The 17,001-nt window shown below is 40.1% G+C and overlaps 1 protein-coding gene across 9 annotated transcripts in view; it reads left to right on the top strand.

The window, feature by feature from the left end:
- KLF12 (KLF transcription factor 12) overlaps positions 1 to 17,001 on the top strand; it is a 657,687-nt gene that overhangs the window by 627,366 nt on the left and 13,320 nt on the right. For all 9 annotated transcript variants that reach the window (XM_061133269.1, XM_061133271.1, XM_061133265.1 and 6 more), the window contains one exon: positions 42 to 199. In XM_061133269.1, coding sequence (XP_060989252.1) covers positions 42 to 199 — 158 coding nt within the window. The remainder of the gene's footprint in view (positions 1 to 41; positions 200 to 17,001) is intronic.

The raw sequence follows: 17,001 nt of genomic DNA, 5'->3' as shown, positions 1-17,001 counted from the left end.
TGTGTTTGCTCACCGTTTAAGTCTCCTTTTTCTTTTTCCAGTTCAATCTCACCATTTAGTATTGAGAGCACAAGACGCCAGAGAAGGTCTGAATCCCCAGACTCGAGAAAACGGCGTATCCACAGATGCGATTTCGAGGGCTGCAACAAAGTGTATACAAAAAGTTCTCACCTGAAGGCTCATCGAAGGACACATACAGGTAACAGCTCTGCGGGGCTTCTCACCCGAGGGTCACTGAGAGCCCAGACAGGGCCGGCTGCTTGACTTCAGAGCCCTGGGTGTGCTGGAGTATTCTGTGCTCACCCATCATGTCTGAGCAGAGTGCATTCCCTCTTAGTCGAAAAAGGCTTGAGTCTTAGTGAAATTTAGAAACAAAGAAGTGTTTCTTCTGTGTCTTAAGGACTTATATTAGTATGAACCCAGTGGTCTAGACTTTTTCATAGTCAGAGTTGCCACTTAAATGCTTGTCTAGGTTTTAAAATGTCCACATAACATACCAAACATGCTGAATAAAATCATTCTCTTTTCTTAAAGTTAGCATTTTCACCACCACTTAGATCATGTTTTTCTCCCCTTGATCTCATCCCCCAAATAACCAAACCGATAAACAGCAATAACAACAAAAACATGAAATAAGATTGACATATACATAACACTGCAAGGAGTTGAAAACTTTATTTCCCCATGATTCCATTTGATTCTCACTGGTATTTTTTTGTGTATGGAGAGGATTTTTTATATTCATAGTTTGCAAAGCAGGAAATTGAGATCACAGGTGACTCGCTGACTTTGTCACCATCCATTCACCCAACACATCTACCCTCCCACCGATTCACCCTCCCAGGAAAGAAGCCGGTGGTTCTTCACTTAGCTCCCTGCTCACCCCATCCATCACCGCATACATACCATGTATGTCTCTCACTTGGCATCCCCTCCCTGCCTGCCTTGCTTTCTGGATCCCATTGGGTACCACTGATAGGAGGCTCTGGGAAGAGACCAAAGACCAAATTCCACCCCAATTGCGGAACCTTTTCAAGGAAAAGTGACTGGTGACTGGAATGTGTGAATCTCAGAGAAGAGGGAAATTCATTCATAGGCATTCCAGAGATCAAGACAACTCAGTTCAGTAACTATCCTGGACAGGAACCCGCCTCCAGCACCCACCTCTGGGAGCTTCATGTATAACAGACCCCGTGGGGCCATGTAAATAGTGCTCCCATCTCAGATACATTAAGGTAACCCCACTGTGTGAACTGTTTCCCAGCTGAGGTAGCAAATTCATTTAAATTGGCATTCTTTGCCATATATTGAGTCATGTTATTATAGCAGATTGTTTGAAGGTTTCTTTACAGAGACTTTCATGATTTTGATCATTGAGGTGGGGCATCTTTGCGTGTGTGATAACGTTATAGCACAAGATGCTGCTTGAATTCAGAGAATCTTTATAGAGTCTGCAGTTTAGTTTTGCTCATCTAGCATGTTAATGCTTTTGCTGTTTCTAAGGTAATTCAGCACAGAGTGCAAACTGCCTCTTCCCATCTTTCTTCCCTGTTTCCCAGCCCTTCTTCCTTTTCTTCTTAATTCCAGATCCTTCCCTCTTCCCTGATCCTGAGCTCTCCCGGGAGACGTTTGCATCTATTTCTTAGACACTCATTTTGTTGTTGTTGTTTTGTTGGCCACACTACACGATATGTGAGATCTTAGTTCCCTGACCAGGTATCAAACCTGGGCCCCCTGCAGTGAAAGCACAGTCTCACCCCTGAACCACCAGGGAAGTTATCAGGCACTATTTTTTAATCCATTTTCTTTCTTGTTTTTGGATCTGAAAAATTAAGCCATTTAGTATTTAAGTTAGGTTTTTATTGGGGTACAGTTGATTTACAGTGTGTTAGTTTCAGATGTGCAGAGTGATTCACTTGTACATACACACATATCTATTTTTTCTAGATTCTTTTCCCTTATAGGTTATTATAAAATATTGAGTAGAACTCCCTTGCTATACGGTAGGTCCTTGCTGGTTATCTATTTTATATATGGTAGTGTGTATTCAATTTTCTTATGAAGACCAAGAATGAGTATAGAGACATAAAAGTTGAATAAGCATATTTCATCCTATCAGTAGATAGTGAACACAAATCACAGGATTAAGTATGATCAGGTTGTATTACTGACTTTTTATGGGAGCATTTCAGTTATAAGAGAAAAAAAAAGAATGACCTTTTGTCAGTGAATCCTCATATATTTTGAGTTATTCCTATTTTCCTTGAACTTTCTGAAATAACTATTAGCCCCATTTTCACCAGACAGCCTCTATTTCAATTATAGTGAAAGAGAAGAAGGGGTTTAATGAGATACTATGAAAGGATTTTAATGTTATAGCATTATAAGATTGACTCAAAGGTTTTAATATATATTGTGAAAGTGGGGGAAATGTGATGTATACATTGTAATTCAAAGCAATATAAACCTCTAATGCTGAAGCAGAATTAATCAGCGTGACTTATTAATAAGATGAAATCATTGACGCCTAAGGTCCAAATGGACCTTCGAAGTCACGGAGTTCATTTCCTCATTTAGAGGAATCCCTTGGGTGTCATCTCTCACGGACAACCAGTCCCTACCATGCAGTTTTCTGCACACTTTACAGATCTTTCCTTTCATTTGATCCGCACAACACCTGGTATCATTGTCTCCTTGGTAACGAGAGTGGCTCCCAGTCGAGTATTATTTTCTACCTCTCCTTAAATTCGTCGAGTAACAGAGAGCTTTTGCTTCTGCAAGACAAGTTGGGTGATGTTTCTGAGGGCGCAGTCCTTGTCTCTGGCAGCCCTGAATTGTCTCCTATGGCTCTGTTGGGCTACTTTGTAGCTCCAGCCGTCACACTGTAATTTTCACTTCCGGGCACTGGTGCTCCTGTCAACCCTGCCATAACCACGGGCATCTTCATTTCTCCAAAGCAGACACCCTCAATTCTCTCAGCCACTTTTTTCTAAGTATACCCTGACATATCACTGTATCTTCTAAAGTTTTCACCCCCCTAGTTGACGTAAGAGCTCTTGTTAATGGACATCTCTTAATAGATGTGAAGATAGAGTTAAGTCTTTTAGGAAGTTGTCTTTCTCTGTTAGGTCATCTATATCAAAAACTGCTGAAAACTAGATCTTTCCGTCCCTTGTAACAATAACATTTCTTTTAAACCAAAGAATGCGGTGTTGTATTTGTCGTTGAACCTGTCAAACGATGGCTGCCTTGAGAGTGGTGGGTTTCCCCTCGCTGAGGTGTTCGCCCCAGGCTGGATAATCTCTTGTGGGAGATACAGGACAGTTATTGCTATGGGAGCCGCACATACCCTTTCAAACCTTAGAAATACTTATACTGTATATACTATATCCATTTGATTGATGTGAGCTCATTATTCTAATAAATTGAAAAGACTTTGGAGCCCCTCCCTACCCACTTTGCTTTTAGTATTTTAGGTGTCTTCTTCAGCTTCTCCATTTTTTTCAAGTACTGACTAGAACAGGTTCAGGAAAAAGGACTCAGATGTGGTCCTGGAGACTTCCATCCAAGTGGATCTCAATTCATTAACTTACAGCTAAGAATTTACCTACTTGTCCCACCTCCAATCTATATTTCTTGATCTCAAAGCTCCACCCAAAAAGTCCATGTGCAATTTCTGCTCCAAACCCAGATATGCCACATTCATCCATCCACTTAGCAGAAAAATACTTATTCTGGGCAAGGCAGATGCTCCTAAACCACCAGTAAAATAGCAGTACTTTTAAAAAGAAGGAATTAAATGGGGTTGATTTGCTGCCACCGGTTCAAAGTGAGCCCATACTGGTTTCTGATTTATAATTACGTGCAAGATTTCATAACTTTGTGCTCAAAATGAAATGAACACTAGTTCTATAGGGATTCAGGTTGGCTTGCTTTGCTTTTAATAAATATCTTCTCAGCCTTACCTTTGCTTCAGGCATATTGAGTAAGTTATTTGTGTGTGACCAGTAATAATGAATGTGAAGTATGGGATTATAACAGATGACTTATGAGGACTACACACGCAATGGGAGGTGAACAAGGGACAAGAAGACACTTTCTTTGAGAAAGTCACGTTAATTCTGCCTTTAACTTGATCTTTTGTGCTTTCTCAGTAAATGATCAGTCATCTGTTTAGGACGTAGATATAAAGTAGATTAAACATATCTATAGGAGTGTGAGAGAGGTTCATTTTCTACATATTCCTAAAGAATTTAGAATAAAACAAGAAATGCTGGAGTACCTTCTTAAACTGAAAAATAACTTAGTCTGATGAATGTGCATTTTAGATAATAACATAAAAGTTTGGCCAAATATTTTTAAATGCCTACTAACACTTCCCTTTGGCAGATTGTTTAAAGCATATTCAATAGAAGGAAAAAATATATCTCGACCATCTAAATGTGATGGTCTTACCCTACCGTCAGCAAATATAATAATTATTCCTATTCACTAGTCTGAATTGTATGTCTCCTCTGCATGAAGCTGTGTACAGTGTATTTAAATGAATTGCACTGTGTTGAAATTAAAGGTCATTTAAATCTGTATGATACATAACTATTATGTACAATGAATTTCTCTGATTTTAAGAATTTTACTGCTTATTAAATGATCTAAATATGAATTTTAGAAGGTAATGGTTTTACAAATTTGGTATTACCATTTATAATTCTCTTTATTTTCCAAAAATGTGTGCCATCATGTTTTCTATAAATAAAATGCAGTACAAGGAAGTAACACTCAGGCACCAGTGATTCTTATAGCCACTAGATGGCACACAGCAACCAGATGTTGGGTCTAGTTTAAGAGGGTCCAGGAGTCAGCTGGAACCCTCTAGTGGTACATTTATAAAATGGTGTGATTGTCCCTGTTCTGCGGAATACTATTATTTAATGATGAACAAGGAAATGGCAAGAGAAAGATTTAAAACTAGGGTTTTTTTTTTTAATAAGTATTAATAATTTCAACATGTAAGAATATTTAGTTTCAAATGAATCTTAATTTGAAAATTTCAACTTGATATCCTCTTCTCTAATAAACTTTTGAGGCTCATTTAGCCAATCTTGCCTCATAATTACTTGAATTCGTATGAACACTCTACACCTAAATTTTAAAAAGTAATGAACACAAGGCAGTCACATTTCTTATCTATCTGACTGTAGCAAAAGTAATTTGTATCTAAATTTTACACATCAAGGAAGGTAACTCATATGGATACTTTAAAAATACTAACCAATTTTTATTTAAAAGTCCCTCATTATTTAAAGTATTTAAATATGTCCTTCCTTCCCTTTACAAATGAAGGAAATATTGTATTATTTAGCCCTTCCTTTAAGGAATAAAGCCTTTGTAGCTAATATCATGTCCTGTGATTTAATGTCATGGGGTTGCAAAGAGTCAGACACGACTGAGTGACTTACACTTACTTTCACTTTCACCTTTTTTCAATGACCGATGGACTGGCTCCCAGAGGGTACTAGTAGTAAAGAACCCACCTGCTAATGCAGGAGACATAAGAGACACAGGTTCAGGCCCTGGGGAAGATCCCCTGGAGGAGGGCATGGCAACCCACTCCAGTATTCTTGCCTGGAGAATCCCCATGGACAGAGGAGCCTGGTGGGCTATAGTCCATGGGGTCGCAAAGAGTCGGACGCTGAAGCGACCTAACACTGCATAATGACAGTGCATGTAGTATACTGCAGATAGTGAAGGACAGGGAAGCCTGGTATGTTGCAGTCAGTGGGGTCGCAAAGAGTCCTGAACAACAGAAACAACAAAAATGACTACACACACATGCACGCACTATGATCTGAAGTGCTTGTACATTCCATGCGCTTTCACTTTTTACTCGCCTCGCCCTTTCTTATTGCTCTTCCTCTGTTTCTTGCTTCCAATTTGGCATCTTATTTTATTGGGTGAGATTTTGAAGTGACTTGATAATATCCTACACAGAAAATCATGAGCTGTGCGCCAGCAGTGCATCTTGACGGCCTTTTGTTCACTAGCCTTGGGGTTGCTAGGTCTTACCTTCAGGCGGTGGGGTGCTGCTTATGTGTTCACATCTATCTCCATTATTTAAATAACTCATTCCATGTAAAGCTCGTCAGACCCTCTGTCTAAATTCATTGTTAGATAAAGCATAAGGCTTAATGATGCCAGGATAATGAATCACTTAAGGACAGAGTGACATTTTTCAAGAAAAAAATCCTCTCCGAATAAGTTGTTTGCGTATCTTAGCAAAGAGCTTGCAAGTATGCACCATGTTGGTAACTGCAAAGAAATAGGAAACTATCATAGAAATAGCACTAAATTTGAAGTCAGTAAGCAGAAGTTTATCTTTGGCCCCTAACTGGTTGGTGAGCTTAAACAAGCTACTTAACTCAGTGAATCACAGGTTTTCTGTTTTTTTTTTAACTGTGAACATAAATATAGCAAGTTGTGGCATAATTACCATGTGTGTGCATGCTAAGTCACTTCAGTCGTGTCTGACTCTTTGTGACCCCATGGACTGTAGCCTATCAGGCTCCTCTGTCCGTAGTGTTTCCCAAGCAAGAATACTGGAGTGGGTTGCTATGCCCTCCTCCAGGGGATCTTTCTGACCCAGGAATTAAACCTGCATCTGTTATGTTTCCTGCATTGACACGTGGGTTCTTTACCACTAATGCCACCACATGCCCAGTCAATGCAGTGAAAGTGAAAGTCACTCAGTCATGTCCAACTCTTTGCGACCCCATGGACTGTAGCCTGCCAGGCTCTTCTGTCCATGGAATTCTCCAGGCTGGAATACTGGAGTGGGTAGCCGTTCCCTTCTCCAGGGGCTCTTTCCAACCCAGGAATCGAACCCAACTCTTCCACATTCCTGCTTCTTTACCATCTGAGCCACCAGGGAAGCCCCAGTAAATGCAGGGACTAACATATTATAGGTAGGGGCCCAATCATTATTTGTTGAACTGAAATTATGTATGTCTTATATTGATATTGATACCTATATATGTTATTAATGTGAACAGTAGGTTCAAGGCAAAAATGTTTGTATAATTTAGAGTATTCTTATCATTAATCAACTGTTCACTCCGGATTCTACTAATTTAAAATTTATATAATAAATTGTTAATAAAAAAAGTTGTTGGGGTAAAACTAGCAAACGAACCAATCTCCGAACATGCCCAACTGTACGGAGCTCACTGCACATTCTTGCCCTCTTCCTGAAATGGCCTGCCTGAGTGCCTCCATTTTTTTCTTCTCGAGTTGGTAAACCTCTGTTTATTTTTGAAAACTGCCTCAGTGTCTCCTTGTCTGTCAAACTCCCTGACCACCCTTCTTCGCTCGGCAAGTAGAAATCCGTCGTCTCTGATCCTGGAGCACTTGCACGCGTCCCTGTCACAGCAGCGCAGTGGGCAGAGAGGGGCCATGTGGGAAACGGTGGAGCAGTCGAGAAAGCAGGGCATGGCATCTGCTTGGACATGAGGGCAGGGTTCGGGGAGACTTGGAGGACATCTGGGGTGCATCATTAGGAGGAAGGAATGCTGAAAGCAAACACGGAGACCAGTGATGAGAGAGAGCCAATATCTCCTGAGGCCCTGCCGGGCCCCAGGCTCAGAGCTCTGCTAGTGCTTTCCATAATTTAATCACATCTGTAAGTCCTTTGAAAAGTCAGAGGAGCAGTCCCCAACTTTTGGGGCACTAGAGACCTGTTTTGTGGAAGACAATTTTCCCACGGACCGGGGGAGGGTTGGTTTCAGGATGATTCAAGCCCATCACATTTATTATGCACTTTATTTCTGTGGATGTTACATCAGCTTCACATCAGATCATCAGGCACAAGATCCTAGAGGCTAGGGAATCCTGGGTTAGGGCGCTCTTTGCTGTCATGGAGTAGACAAGGAGGCAAGCTGAAAGGCAGACTTTAGTTTCTCTAGAACCTGTTATTCTACTTTTCTAGAACTAGTTTTTTCTAGTTTGTGTTGTTTTCATTATGCCTATCTCCGACAAGTGTGCCAATAACCTCCCAGTCTCTCCCAGTGGGGCCACACAGGTCTAGCCAGTGGTCCCTACCTGCTTAGAGTTGGTCATTAAGGTACTTGGAAGTGTTAAGATAGCAGGGGATGTTAAATGGCCAGTTTTTAAAATTTCTATTTATTTATTTACGGCTGCAGTGGGTCTTCGTTGCTACATGTGCTTCCTCTAGTTGTAGCGTGCAGGCCTCTCATCGTGGTAGCTTCTGTCATTGCGGAGCCTGGGCTCTCGAGCACCCAGGCCCAGTAGCTGTGGGGCACGGGCTTAGTTGCCCCACAGCATGTAGAATCCTCCTGTATCAGGAATCGAACCCATGTCCTTTGCATTGGCACATGGATTCTTAACTATGGTACCACTAGAGAAGTCCTGAAATGGTCTATTTTTAAAGTTTTTCATCGTTAATGTGAACTTGCCTCTTTTTTTTTGGCCAAGCTTCACAGCTTGCAGGATCTTAGTTCCCTGACCAAGGATTGAAATCCAGGCGCCCTGCAGTGGAAGCATGGAGTTCTAACCACTGGACCGACAGGGGATTTCCAGTCTTTCTTTACCGTCAACTAAAGTCTCTGAAGTTGTTAGAAAGCCCGTGAGAAGACAAGGACCAGCAGCATTAATAATTAAATGAAAAGAGCAACTCTTGAGTGCTTGCTCTGCACATAGCTCTCTGAATAGTAATGGGTTCACCTTAAAGATGAAGACAGCAAGGGGTTTGAAATTGGTAGTGGAGCCATATCTGCAGAGATCTGGATCAGTAACATAAATATTATAAAAATATTTGCTTGTTTTCATGTATGAAGGAGTTGTTTTAATCTGTCCTAGAGAGTTACTACTTATAAACACATTGAAAGTAGAATCTGTTACTGCTTCCACTTTTTCCCCATCTGTTTGCCATGAGGTGATGGGATCAGATACCATGATCTTGATAGAGATGATTTAGTCGCTCAGTGGTGTCCAACTCTTGCGACCCCATGGACTGTAGCCCACCAGGCTCCTCAGTCCATAGGATTTCCCAGGCAAGAATACTGGAGTGGGTTGCCATTTTCTCTTCCCAGGGTATCTTCCTAACCCAGGGATCGAAACCACGTCTCCTGCATTGCAAGCAGATTCTTTACCACTGAGCCACCATGCCATGATTTTAGTTTTTTAATGTTGAGTTTTAAGCCAGCTTTTTCGCTGTCCTCTTCCACCCTCATCAAGAGGCTCTTCAGTTCCTGTTCACTTTCTGAAATTAGAGTGGCATCAGGGAACACTTGATGGGAAAGCCCTGAGCGAGCTTGATGCAGGTTGCTGTAGCAGCCCTGAAGGGGTCTTTGGTCCCAACTGCAAGGCTGTGGCAACCATCACCTACCCATGGGAACCTGCAGGAAAGGGTCAGCTCTTAAAAAGGAAGCTGAAAAATCAGATCAGTAACAAAATGTTTTGAAAGTATTTACTTATTTCCATTTATGAAGGAGTTATTTTAATCTGTTCTAGAAAGTTACTACCTAGAAACACAGTGAACCTAAGATTTACAGTTGTCTGAATATAAGTATGAATGCTGTTCACATTTGATTCAATTTTGATTTTAAAGTGTTACCTTATTTAAAAACTAAAGTCATCTTTTTCATATATTTAGAAAGGTAAAGACTTCTAAGACAGTCTATCAATTATTACCTCAGTTGAATAAGCTGCTTGCTAAGTGAGTTTGTTTCTTGTTTTTATTAGCACACAGATCGTCAGTGACCGTGGAAAGTTAAAAATACTGTGGGATCTTATCACCATGCTCCTCATTTTCCTCCCTCTGCTTTTGGGTTTATTTTGTCCATTCAGCTTTCAAAACTGTGTTGTAAGGAGTGGGGTACTAGTATCCTCAGTCCTTGTTCTTTCTCATGTCCTGCTGAGTAACTAGATTATGCCTCCTGGCTTAATTTTGCTGAATGACAAAATTAACTACTACTAATAGAAAATGTGTGGCTTTAGTGGAATTATTAAGGAACTGTATTTTTGTAGAAAATATAGTTACCATTAAAGAGTTTATTAAAGTATTATATAATTTATTTATAATTTATAAATAAATATATTTATTTATAAATATATTAATAAATTAATGATTTATTATTAATAACAAATAAATATTTAAATAAATAATTAATAAAATCAATCAAAATAAATAATTGATAAATATATAATAAAATATAGTTCATAATAATATATTATTTATGTATAAGGCTTAAGATAAATTCAATAAAAGCCTTTCATCACTAAGAATAAAAAGAATTGTAAAGTAAATACATTGCTTAAAGATTAAAATAATTGATGCTCATTAGAAAAAAATAGACTCAATCACAGATCATGTTACTAATTTTAACATCACATATCATGTTACTAAATTTAAAAAATTTTAAAAATGAGATATTTATTTGTAGACTAGACCTTTAAATGACACTGAAAATAAAGTCTCCTATTATTTTCCCTTTCAAAAATATATAGTCTAGGGATTTCCCTGGTGGTCCAGAGATTAGGAATGCACTCTGTACCGCAGTGGACACAGATTCAGTCCCTGGTCAGGGAACTAAGATCTCGCAGGCTGAGGGGGCAATTAAGCCTGCTTGCTACAAACTACAGAGCCTGTGCACTACAACTCAGATCTGTCACAGCCACATAAACAAGTAAATATTTAAAAAGCAAACAAAATATATATTCTACTTAATTGAAATGGGAAAGGGTTGTAGAAGGGGTAAAATGCAAGCAGTAAGCTCTTTGTTTCACAAAGAGGATTGCTCTTCAATTGACTCTTGTATGTTAAACTTCAACAGAATAGGAGGCATTTGAAATCAAGCTGTTTCCTTCATTTAATCAACAAGCGTCTGTTAGCACAGAGCAGAAGAGTATAGAAAAGGCACCCTCAGTACTGCACTACTGAGGGTGATGGACAGGCAGGAAATCTCTTGTCACCATGGGATGCGGTGTGAGGGGGGTTTAATCACAGGCGTGCCCAGGGTGCCAAGGAGTAGCATGATCACACTGTTTCAGAAAGTTTTCCTTACAATACAGACACTCAACTGGAGGAAGCAGGACATGAGACAGGGAAACAGGCCAGTAGAAGTTGGTACTCATGAAAGGTTGTGCGTGCATGCTCAGTCATGCCTGACTCTTTGCAACCCCTTGGACCACCAGGCTCCTCTGTCCGTGGGATTCTCCAGGCAAGAATACTGGAGTGAGTTGGGTGCCCTCCTCCAGAGGATCTTCCTGATCCAGGGATTGAGCCCATGGCCCCAGAGGCTACTGCATGGGCAGGCAGATTCTTTACTACTGAGCCATCTGGGAAGCCCATTGAAAGGTGGGGAGACTCTAAAAAGAGGGAGACCATCTTCGTGGAGATAAACTGGAGAGGGTGTTTTGAAGGCAGAACTGACAGATACAATGATAATCGGGTTGGGGCAGGTAGAGAATAACAGATAGGAAAGAGTCCAAGAAATCTCTCCAGCTGGAGAGATGTATGACTTGATACCTGAGGAGGTAGGGTTGTCTTGTTTCCAGATACTAAAACAGAAGGAGGAACAGGCCTTGTCTAAGTGGTAGATGCTGAATAACACCTTGGTCACGTGGAAGTTGCTTTCTGGCTGCCAACTGGAAATGTCTCCCCTGCCATGGTGCTTGGGAGAGAGACTGAGATGTAACACTTGGGAATCTTTGCCTTAGAAGTTGTGGGAGCAGCCATGGGTACCAAGGAGAACCTCTGCAGGTGAGGAGTCAAAGCCTGAATCTCAGTGAACATTTATGTGACAGGTAAAAGAAGGTGTGTGAGAAGAAGCTGAGGGCAAGACAGCCAGGAACAGGAAAATCAATACTCTTACTCCCTGGAAATATGGGCTTCCCAGGTGGCGCTAGTGGTAATCAACCCTCCTGCCAATGCAGGAGACATAAGAGACATGGGTTTGATCCCTGGGTTGGGAAGATCCCCTGGAGGAGGTCCTGGCATGCTCACTCCACTATTCTTGCCTGGAGAATCCCACGGACAGAGGAGCTTGACTGGCTGTGGTCCAAAGGATCGCAAAGGGTCGGACAGACATAGCACCTGGAAATATAAACTCAGAACAGCCAAATAAAGAATTACCCTTAGACCTTGAACTGTTGTTTTCACTGAGTGAGTGAGTGAAGTCGCTCAGTCATGTCCGACTCTTTGTGACCCCATGGGCGGTAGCCCACCAGGCTCCTCCGTCCATGGGATTCTCCAGGCAAGAATACTGGAGTGGGTTGCCATTTCATTATAGGATATTTTTTACTTCCCTTTTATTTTATTTCTAGACGCAGGGAGCTAGGCTCTTGTGGGTTAACATATTATTTCTCCTATCAGTAGTAATTGGTATTCTCTCAGTCTGCTTAGCCAGGTCTGACTGGATATTCTGGTTTATGAAAGCACTGATTTAAGGTTGAGAAGCATTATAGGGAAATGGTTAAGACTGTGACCTTGGGTGTCAGATCCTGGGTTCAAATCCCACCTCCACCTGCCACATCCTAACTCTGGGTGAAGAGGGGTTGCTTATAGCAACTTCATGAGATAAATAAGTTCAGATCCATACAGCTCTTAGGACCAAGTGGGATACATGGAAAATACTATCTACTGTAGCAAAGATTATACTTATCAAAGAAATTCATTATCGAATTGTATGGAAAAGAAAGAAGAGACCCACTTGTTTACACATAATGAAAAAGAAAGTCAATTAATTCAGTCCAGACAGTTCTTGGGGAGGATGCTAAAATACTGATCACTTGTCTGAATTGACAAGACCAAATGAATCAAACAAATTATAGAATAGATTGGTCTGCTTGGCCTATAAAGAAGTTTTATACTTATAATATTAGGAAAAATCAGTATCAGGATTGGCATCCATTTACCTGCAAATCTTAATTCCTTCCTGAAAAATAACAAATGGCATTTATTTTTAGCTTCATGTTATTTTTATTTCTTGGCAGAAACAGAAAAACCTTGAATTTCATAACTGTAGAATTCAGTCTCCTTTACTGAGCACCTCTCATTTGCTGGGCATGTGGCATGTGTGTTTCTAAGCTTCACAACTGGAAGAGTATTCCCATCTTATAGACCCACAGGGTGGGGTTGGGTGGGGATGGAGTTTCAGAAAGATTCACTCTCTAGCCTGGGATCCAGTCACAGATTGATGACTGAGCCTCATTGTATCATGCATTCCGCTTGACCATGCATTCCAGGTGTTAGTCATTCAGTCATGTCCAACTCTTTGTGACCCCGTGGACTGTAGCCCTCCAGGTTCCTCTGAAATTCCATGGAATTCTTCAGCAAGAATACTGGAATGGGTAGCTGTTCCCTTCTCCAGGGTATCTTCCTGACCCAGGGATCAAACCTGAGTCTCCTGCATTGCAGGCAGATTCTTTACCATCTGAGCCACGAGGGAAGCCCATGCATTTAAAGCCTGTGCTATTTTCTGCCTCTTTAACACCAGCAAGAAGGCAGGCTGCCTTGTCTACCCCTGGACAAGTCAAGGGCCTGTAATCTCAGCTCTAGGTTTCTGTTTCCTCATTTTCAAAGTCCCTGATTTCCTTCCAGATCTATAATTGTGTGAACTCTTATGAACTAATGTGACAGAAACCAGAAGACAAGATAGGAATCTTGATTCTGGTGTTTTTTCCCCTCATATGCAAATACCATTCCTCAAGTGAAACCAATTGTCACAGCAAGTATGTTGAGTCTTGAGTGTAATGAAGCTCATTTGTCAGTGTCTGGGGCCCCCTGACTTTATAAAAGTTAAACAGAGACACATTTCAGAAATGCACTTCAGCACTGAAGAAAATGCCTATGTTTCCTGTTGCAGAAGATGTTTGTTTTGTTTTTGTTTTTTTTTTTGATTGCTTAAGAAAATAATAGAGAAAAGCTGATGTGAGGACATGGGTGTTTTGTTTGACCGGGAGCTTTGGCAAACTGCACATTGCTTTTCTGGTGTTGCTCACACGTCATTTTAATATGAAAAGGCACCTGTCTTTTGTCTCAGGACACATTTACCTTTCAGCATTTCAGATGGTGAAATGGGAGGTACCCGAAAAAGTTATTTTTGTTTCATGGGTTTGGGGAATCCATTCAATACCTGGTGTTTTCTTTAGACTGTATTATGCCTTCTGCTGGGTAAATGTCATGGAAATGCACTGAGTGACTCTTAAGCCTTTTCTTTAACCAAAATTGAAAGAGACAGCAGTTCTCATAATAAGTTAGTTTGTTGACTGTTCCAATAAAAAAACCCTGATGAGAGTTCTCATTTTCCCAGGATACTTAATTAGAATATTATTTAAATAATGCTTGTGAATATACATGTATAAACACACATACGGAGGCCATCGTGGATATAAAAATTGTATTAACTTGAACCCCCAATGTGGAATTAAGAGTGTTCTCAAAGAAAAATTAACAAACCCTCTTTTTTGGTATGTGCTCTTTTTAATTTCTTCAGGACCCTTTAAAGAAATTGGAAGGCTTGTTATTAGTTTTGGTTAACATTTTCCTTTTTCAGAGATTTTCATAATTTAGATCAGTTTTTACAAAGAACTGAAAGAGGACAGGTTATGCTGAAAAATGGTCAAAAGGTAGAAATGGCTTATGGATTTGTCATGGGACTTACAGACCTTCACTTCAGAATCGAAAGCCTAAAATAATAACTGCACCCCAGGGTGAGAGCAGTGTTACCCATCTTGTTTCTTTGATTTTTCTTATACATTAGCAACTTGATGTCTGCACTTAAAAAAGAAAAATCACTAAGACTTATTGATGAAGATATATAACACACCATTTTCTATCATTTTATTACTCCATAGGATTATTACAGGAAGTAAAAATCAAAGGTGATCTGATGGTGGAAGCAAAACTTCTGATTATTTTGAAAAAATATTTAAATACATTTTCAAAGACTTTGCTCCTGAGGATTTTAAGTGTATTTGTGGGTTAGACCAAAAAAAAAAAAAAAAGATAGGCATGCTATTTTATTTTTAGCCTGTTTCTAGGAAAAACAGTTTTGAATAACACATTTGCAGAATTCCGATTCAGATGAGTTTAAGGACAATTCACCATTCCTGAAGAAATTGCTGGAAATTCTGTTTACTGTCACCACCATTCAGGTTGCTGCAGAGCAGCTGTGTATCAGAGAAGCACAGATCCTGGGAGATAGATGTCCAGCTCCTATTATTGTCCAAATCAACCCTTTCCATCGGAAACTGTTCATGGAAAATTCATCTCCTCTTCTGTCCCCACCACATTAGAGTGAGCGTTCTATTTTCCAGTAAGATTTAAAGGAAAGAAGGGCAGATGGATGAAGGATTCTCTCCATTATATCTTTTCAGGACTCATTTATACATATTACAGTATATCTTACAAACTTATTATCATCTCAATTAGTTTTTACTCACATTGTGAAGTTAGTTTTTCTTACTGTAATTTTTTTATAAGATTGTACCCCTTAAATTGCTTCAACACACAAGCATACACTATAATATGCAGTTTCAATACAAAGTTGTAGCCACTGTGCATCATTTTTGTATCCATTTTTAAAACTTAACTAGTCCTAAGAGAGCATTGATTGATCTTTATTTTTTAATGAAATGCTGGGCACTCAGCAGATACGACAGAAACCTAGGTCGGTCTTGAGCAAGGAGCAGAAGCCTACTCTCTACCTGGTCCAAGCAGCCGTCTTGTTCCCTTCACACCCAGAGCTCAGCCTCTAGTTGTGAAGAGAGATTTGAAGATCTTATTTTCTTCTTCTCCCCTCTTCTTTTTTCAAAGTGTGGAGGTAGAATACCCAAACTCTTGTTTTATTAATGAGGAATTGGGTATAAGAAATACTGTACAAGAAATAATTCTGAATATTAAAAAGAAAATATACATTTTTGTAAGGAAAGTTTCAAGGAAAACTCATCTACTGCTCACATAATTGTTTACTATTTTCTGATACAGGTTCTTCCTGACCCTCCCCACCCCAGATGAGAATATTTACATTATTTTTTTTATGCATTCATTCACCACTTTATATTCTTCTCAGTGGTAAAGAATCCACCTGTCAATATAGGAGATGCGGGTTTGATCCCTGGGTCCAGAAGAGCCCCTGGAGGAGGAAATGGCAGCCCACTCCAGTATTCTTGTCTAGGAGCCTGCCAGGCTATAGTCTCTGGGGTTACAAAGAGTGGGACATGACACGAGTGAGCACGCATGCATTAACCACTTACCCCCTAATAACTTATAAGCTTATATATTATTTTCATTGGTTTTATTCATGAAGTAGGGTTATATCTGCCTCTTAAATATTTTGGTGGCCTTGTCTTTCATGATCATTATTGTACCTGATTCCACCTCACAGAATACTTCCCAGGTTTTGCACTAAGTTTCCTGCTTCATATTAGTGGGCCCACAGAAATCCTTGCCGTAGTTGTTGCTTTCTCTGCTTCTCTTTTAAAATGTCCACCTGAGAAATGATGCCAAACATCTGAGCTCCTGTTTTCTGATCCTTCCCTGTGTGTGTGTCCTCCTTTCCAGACTCAGTAGAATGATAGTTCCTCATCATGCATGGTGGTCATGGTAGCACAACAGTATTGAATGGTGATAAGAGTTGGGTAGGGCTCCATCACTGTAGAATCAGTGCTATTTTGGTTACCAGCTAAAATATACAGAGATGTTCCTGACCCCACTCATCCTCATAGGGAAGATTTACTCATTATTGTGCTTTTATAATGAGCAGAAGAGATCCTGAAGACTTTTAAAACCCTGATGGAATTGGGTGAGGCTTTTTAGAGAACCACTCATTTCGTGAACCAGAACCTTCAGTTTAAAGCAATAGACATGAAATCTCATGTGTGTTCATTACTGAGAGGACTGTTAGAATTTTAATCAAGGATCCTGAGTTGAGAGTAAGTGATTATTTTATCACCAAAATATTCCCTCACCTACCCATCCCAGAC

Source organism: Dama dama, chromosome 30 (assembly GCF_033118175.1).
Source record: "Dama dama isolate Ldn47 chromosome 30, ASM3311817v1, whole genome shotgun sequence".
NCBI lineage: Eukaryota > Metazoa > Chordata > Mammalia > Artiodactyla > Cervidae > Dama > Dama dama.
This window is presented reverse-complemented; position numbering and strand designations above follow the sequence as displayed.